Raw genomic sequence first — 6,728 nt, 5'->3', positions numbered from 1 at the left:
TAAGAACCCTCAAGTATATTTCATCGCCCTTCAATACCTACTACAGCCAAGTATGTGCCAATGCACAATAGGTGAGCCTGTATAGTTGAACTTCCTGTGTCTGGATGAGAAAGAATGAAAGAATACTTTCTATTATATATGGGGTGGCCTTTGAGAGTGGGAAGGGTATCAGAATTGTACTCAGAACTCACTGATTTCCGTGGGTCTTTTTTTTCTTTTTGTTTCAGCAGGGACAATGCGGCACGCACGAAGAAATTTAATAGAAAAGTCGAGCGAATTCTTAGAAAATTCTATTGGATTTCTATTCAATTTTGTATTCGGTTTTGGGCGATTCTATTGAAATGGTCAATAGAATTAGATTTTTCTGGGTAATTTATAATCTGCAGATATTTTCTATAGAATTTCCTTCGGCGCAAAAGTTATTTCCTTTTATTTTATTTCGCTTAGAAAAATCGAATCAAGTGGATAACTCAGTTGAAACGAAAAATAAAATTGACTAAATTTGGGTAAATATCCTTAATTCTTTTCAGTTAATCGTAGTTTCATGATTTTATTGTCCCGACTTTGTTGCCACGAACTTGGTTAGACCCATTTGTTTCTTCATGAATTTAACAGAATTATATCAATCAATATCAAGCCTACGAAAGGATCCGGAAAATCCAAACAATTCATTATCGTCGATGGTTTCCTCTCTCCGCGACTCGTCCACGAGAACATTCTCCTGGATTATGAACCCGTCTCGCCATTCTGCCAACTTCAGCTCCCAACTTTCTGTGGAACAGATTCGGGGAACATTACCGCGATTTCGAGTGGACTTTAGGGGTGTTATAAAAGGTATGGTATGGGTATCTGTACCAACCTGATAGTTCATCCATGGTGGCTTGATCCCCGCCGTAGTCAGCGGGTAGGACGGATCTGGGTATGAATGGGGAGAGAGACTCGAGGGTCGATGTATTTCTCTGTATTTCTCTGGAGTCAGCCTGGCCAGAGCAATCCATTGGCTAGAGCAAATTTAATGATACAGTAACAACATGGAGCAGAATAAAAAACGCGATTTATTTTTTCTCTTCTGTTGCATCCGACAATTCACGGAGAGAGGTATCGTGTGTGGGTTGGTATGAGACTCGTGAGTGGTTTCTGTCTTTCCACGCTGGAATGCTCTAGTTTTCTTCTCTTTCAAGTTATAACGGCTAAAGTTTAACACTTGGGATATATACCTCACTTTCATCGAATTCTTGGCGCGCTCACACTTGCAAAAACTTCGCATTCGGGTTGTGTTGGATTCAGCCAAAAATGGCGTGAGAGGAAACTACGACTTTGGAACGGTTTCTAGCGTCTGCGGTGGTGGGGGAGCCTGTGTCATATTTAATATTTTCGTCTAAAAAATCAGGAAATTATTTCCTTTATTTCCTTTCAATGAATTTTCTCTCAGTCAACGTCAATTGGTAATTACAGTTTAATTATTCTATAAGAATTGTGAAAATTGAGAAAATTTAGGTAAATTTATTTTTAATTTTGATATTTAATATTGTTAAATTGTGGAAATTTCGGTGGAATTTCAAATTTCATTATATTTTTCCCCTAAATCGAATACAATATCACTCTCTTGAGAATTGCTATTACAAATTGTCTATAAAATTGAATTATTTGTAACAGTATAACATCTTTTCCTAGAATGACTTCACATAAACATAATTAACAACTCAATAAACGTGCATAAATCACCTACTCTTCCATTTCCACGAAGAGTGGAATAACATTCAACTTCTTTAGCGAATGAGACGTACATTGAGGTGACTCCCTTGGGAAACATAAAACGAGGTTATACATACAAAGTTTGGCGTAGTCGAATGAGATCCTTGCACATTGGATCTCGGTTGGTGAAAAGCTCAGGCACAAGTCCCCTAACCGTGTAGTACACGTCTAGTTTCTGTTTGGCTTGTTTCAGACTCAGCTTCGTATTAATGATGAAGTGCTCTAATCTCTTCTCGGTTATATCTGCAGGGCATGGCAAAAAGACAAGCACAAGGCTTTCATGAATATGACAATATTCCTCTTATACATTATTACCACTTCCTGGTTGTATGGAATCAAATTTTCCGGGAAATATGAGACAAATAATCCGAATCGGGATCGTAAGAGACGCTTGTGGCATTTATTTATTCCCGTTGAGTGACAAATCGGGACTCGACAAGAAATACATTTGCGCATTTACAAAAATAAAAATTATTACGATATCTGACATTATGGATCTCCAAATATCTTCTACAATTTGGTACAGATCCCATTGGGGATTCAACCATTTTCAATCACCAAAATTGTCAATTAAATCGCGGGAGAAAAATTGGAAAAAAATCGTGAGTATTCAGCGTCATTCAAATTACATTTTGCCTAGAATTATAACTATTTTAAACATTTTTTCTCTATATTAAAAAATCCAAATCGACTTCTGGCGATAAAAATTTGGTACTCGAAATTAAGAATCCATAATTAAGGGTTACAAGGGTCACGAGGGTCTAAATAAGAGTCACGAGGTTCAAAATCCGGGTCATGAGAGTTTGAATAAGGGTCACGTGGCTAAGATCAAGGGTCGCAAGGGTCAGATTCAGGGTTATATGGGTCAGATTAAGGGCTATTAGGGGCAGATTAAGGGTCATATAGGTCAGATTAAGGGTCATACGGTCAGATTAAGGGTCATACGGATCAGATTAAGGGTCGCAAGGGTTAAATTAAAGGTCACAAGGGTCAGATTAAAGGTCGCACCATATTTTTTTCCATTTCATAATTTCATACGTTGACCCAGGTCACTCCGATATAATGACTTTTCGCCCTCATCACTATTCCCCCCACATTACAATATAAATGACTCAAAGTCGATCACGCACATGCGACATTGATAGGATTGATGATAAAATTAATAATTTCATACCTATGATTAAATTTTATTTCCCCATCGAATATCGAAAGCTCATGAATAATTTAGGCTTGGATCAATGTTGAATTACACACCAAGCTGTAATGACCGATTGAATAATAATATTCCATTATCCGTTCTGCGGATTAACGTGGAATAAAAGAAAAACATTGATTATTCAATTAATTATTGAGGCACCCTCAACTCTTTGGGTCGTAGGAGCACTTTGAATCCTGAGGATGCGGAAAGCTCCCGGGATTTGTGGGAGGCATTGGAGAAGAAAACGACCTTTATTAGGCCCCATGATAGTATGTTCCCCACGGACCGATGAATACTGCTCGGAGACTGTGCAGAATTACGGGTGGTATGGCTCTCCCAAACCGAATTCCCCCGTTCATTGCTATGAATAATCACACTGTCAAGGGCGCCCTACGTTACAATACTTTGTGACGTGTCTTTTATGACTTTGCAAGGTTTTTTGTGTGGACATGACGTGGAATGTCGTGAAACGTGAAGGTATGATGCCTTTAGAAAATGTGAGTATGTATGTCCGGATGTGTGCGCGAATTTTTCGGAAAATTTTTAGAAATCTTCACCGAAAAAGGACTAAAGTTGAAGCTAAAAATCTGAAATTTCGTCAGGTAATTAGTGTTAATTTGGAGCATTGCTGGGCGCGATTTTAGCTCAATTTGTCAATTAGTTTCCGAGATACAGCAATTTCTCAAAAATCCTTTTTCCTCGATATCTCGAAAACTACGTGACTGAATTGAATTTTTTTAACTTCAAAATATTCCTTGTGATAGTATCTATCAAATCAAATCACAATATTGCTATGTAACTGGGGACAGTTTGGTAATAATCGGCATTTTTCGTTTTCATGAGGAAATCGTTCTGTGCACGATAACTCCCGAAAAAAATTAGATAGGATGTTGAAATTTGGTGAGATTGTAGCTTTTATGATATTACAGAATGGGATTGTGGGTAGGCGAAATCGGACGAGTGGTTTAGAAGATATTCAACTTTTTGTGAAAAACTGTTTTGTTTAATATCTCCCAAACTACTGATCTGGTTGATTTCATTTTTTTTTCAAAATACCCGTCTTGCCGCTGCCTATCAAGATCAATCAAAATATGAGTACCCGTTCCTGAAAAGTTTTCGAGATATTCGCGTTTTTCCAATTTTTTCAATTGAGAGTTGAGGTGGCGTTCCATAATACGCGTAAAACTTGGAATAAACATCTGAGATTCTGGCTACTAATTAGTATTCCTGAGTCACACTTGTGTACAAAATTTTGTGTCGATCGATTCAACACATCCTTTTGGAGAGCAATTCATCCAAAAATCTTTTTTTCTTAAAAGTCACACATCGTCGTTTTATCGATTATTTTCGCCTCTGGGAGCTCATTCTCGACTTGTTTTATCCTTCATTTCTCCCTAGCCCACCAACCCATTGTCCGAAATAACGATATGGGAAAAAATATGGGTGTCAGCATCAGCCACGTTCGATACAAATTTACGCACGTACCGGACTCTCCATTTCAATGAGCCGTGCACCACTGAATGTCTCGTCATTTCGATATACCACCAACGTAAGCTCATCATGGATTCGAGACACGTGGAAACGGTGAAGTGCCAGCAGATTGCGGTCTCACTTTTATTTCAATTGTTTATGGCTAGCGAGGGGGCATGTTGGAAATTTTTGAATGAAATTTCCGGTAGATTTCTTGACTAATTTTATCACATTATAGTTATTCAGAACTTTCTAGCAATTTAGGTTTTTTCTAAAATGATTAATTATTATTTAGAGTGCTGGAATGTTTATTATGGATTATTTACATTGTCGTTGCTGTTTTACATTTGTCTATTCGTTAAACGTTTAAAATGCTAAAAACAGGCCAGGGTCTCCAATTTTTGAGCTACAAAAGATTTTTTTTTCAAAATTTTCGGAAAAATGTGTGGAACAACAATGACGAGCCAGTTTTTTGCAATTCGACTCCTACACAGCTGATTTCGGTTTTTTTCATATAAAAAAATTCACTATTTGTGTTAAAAAAATACAAAAAAGCAAATTTAGCTATGTAAAAGGCGAATTAAAAAAAAATAGCTCATAATTGTTATTCCCCATATTTTTCCGAAAATTTTGAAAAAAAAAAAAAATCCTCCGCAGTTCAAAAATTGGAGGCCCTGCACTGTTTTTGGCATTTTAAGCGTTTTCGGGCAAACGAACAATAAAAAAATTTTTTTTTGCACGAATTATTCGTTTTCAGATCTATATAATCGATTTTCAACGCATGGAAAGTCTCACTTCAATAGCCCACGACATTTCAAACTCACAGTAGTCTCCCCTTAATAAACCAACACATACAATCTAATAAAAATCGTAAATAACCTGAGATCCTCGAGTAAGACACTTGGAATGACTAGAATGCATATCTTAATATCGTAATTCGACACTAAAAATGGCCACAAAAGTCTTGAAAACAGACCTAAAGTGTCTCAATTGCAGACATAAGTGTTTCTACCGTAATTACCTTTCGGCAGATGTGGCAGCATCACTCACTCCAATAGCTCCCTCTGCAATTCTCGAAATGTTTCTATATTCACTCTAAATCCCTCACAAATGTCCTCAACGTCGCACGCCTCCACCACATCCGCCATTTCTGACAGTGAAAAACGCCTCATAAGCAATTCGATAATAATTCAATAATAACTCCAAGTGAACTCGGAATCATCTGAATTATATTCAAGTGTTGGATCCCCTCCCAGTCTCTTCGCCACTCCCTGCATTTCCTGCATCTCTCCGTCTTGTTCTTCCTGACACTTGCACTGTGACAGCGTCTCGCGAAACAAATTCTCTAGAGTTACTCGAGGATCCACTTATCGCAGGGGGGCCTCTTTTCACTCTATTTTTTCTTTCTATTCTTTACGCTTTTTTACCTTTTCTTTTTTACTCTTTTTGCCCACGAGCTTCCACTCTTCGTCACGATCCTCTCGAGACTGAGCGAACGTCATGCGGTTGCACCTCACAAAACGTTGTTTCCTTGTCGCCTACTTCTTTATGTAAGTTCACTTTTGATGGTTTTTGTACGCCATTTAATTCAACCAGTGAGACGTGAGGGTTATAGTAATTGTGCACGTGACGGCTTTGCTGAGGCCGAAGATTATGGGGCTATGATCGCATGGATTTTCATAAATATCTGGCCATCCGAGGGCCGTTTCCACTTGTTCGGAAATACTAATTTACGATTTGTTTGATTCAAAGACAAGATTATAACATATTAATAAACTTGCAACACATACAGTACATATACCTATAATAATAATGCGAATAATAATAATAGTAATAATAAAGTATAATAATTATAAAACTGAAAAATCAATTATTTGAAATAATAATAATTCTATTCAGTAAACTATGATAATATTTTTTTTCTTTGTCGCCCAAACTTTTTTTTTCTTCAGTTGAATCAACAAAAAATGTCTTTATATTGAGAAAATAATTCATTCAATGTGAATAAAAATGCAAACAAAATACTGGAAAATAGGTGTTTCAATTCTACACATTTTTCTCATTTTTTCATTTTCAATTGAAGGCCCGAGTTGTAGGCCCGAGTTTGTAGCAGCGATGTCAGACAAGATATGAATGTTTTTTTGAGCTCAAATGAAAGAGCGGGTCGAGAAATGGCGTGCAGAAGTCTTTAAAGATGACAAATCTCTCTAAAGATGATGTCTGTTTTCAATTGAAAAGCGCAATTGTGACAACATTTTCCAGTGGGTTCTAGGAGTCTCCCCTGGTTCAACACCATCTTTAGAGG

The 6,728-nt window shown here is 37.1% G+C and overlaps 1 protein-coding gene across 1 annotated transcript; it reads right to left on the bottom strand.

The window, feature by feature from the left end:
• Nucleotides 1-622: 622 nt before the first annotated feature.
• Nucleotides 623-5,529, bottom strand: LOC107035544. Its single transcript, XM_015253013.1, has 4 exons — nucleotides 5,445-5,529; nucleotides 1,829-1,998; nucleotides 860-1,001; nucleotides 623-771 (listed from the first exon to the last, which is right to left on the bottom strand). The coding sequence occupies exons 1-4, from the start codon at nucleotides 5,464-5,466 to the stop codon at nucleotides 623-625; spliced, it is 483 nt and encodes a 160-aa protein (XP_015108499.1). The 5' UTR covers nucleotides 5,467-5,529.
• Between the last annotated feature and the right edge of the window lie 1,199 nt (nucleotides 5,530-6,728).

Source organism: Diachasma alloeum, unplaced genomic scaffold (genome assembly GCF_001412515.2).
Source record: "Diachasma alloeum isolate Michigan unplaced genomic scaffold, Dall2.0 Dall_scaffold_00199, whole genome shotgun sequence".
NCBI lineage: Eukaryota > Metazoa > Arthropoda > Insecta > Hymenoptera > Braconidae > Diachasma > Diachasma alloeum.
Note: the sequence above shows the minus strand (reverse complement) of the source record. Positions and strands in the feature narration are given on the sequence as shown.

Bases quoted from the DNA above. Each gene is read 5' to 3' on its own strand.
- LOC107035544 (XM_015253013.1), bottom strand. From the start codon at position 5,466: ATGCTGCCACATCTGCCGAAAG. The intron at 1,999-5,444 runs GTAATTACGGTA...CATGCCCTGCAG, and splicing joins GCTGCCACATCTGCCGAAAG to ATATAACCGAGAAGAGATTA. The intron at 772-859 runs GTTGGTACAGAT...TCTGTTCCACAG, and splicing joins CACCATGGATGAACTATCAG to AAAGTTGGGAGCTGAAGTTG.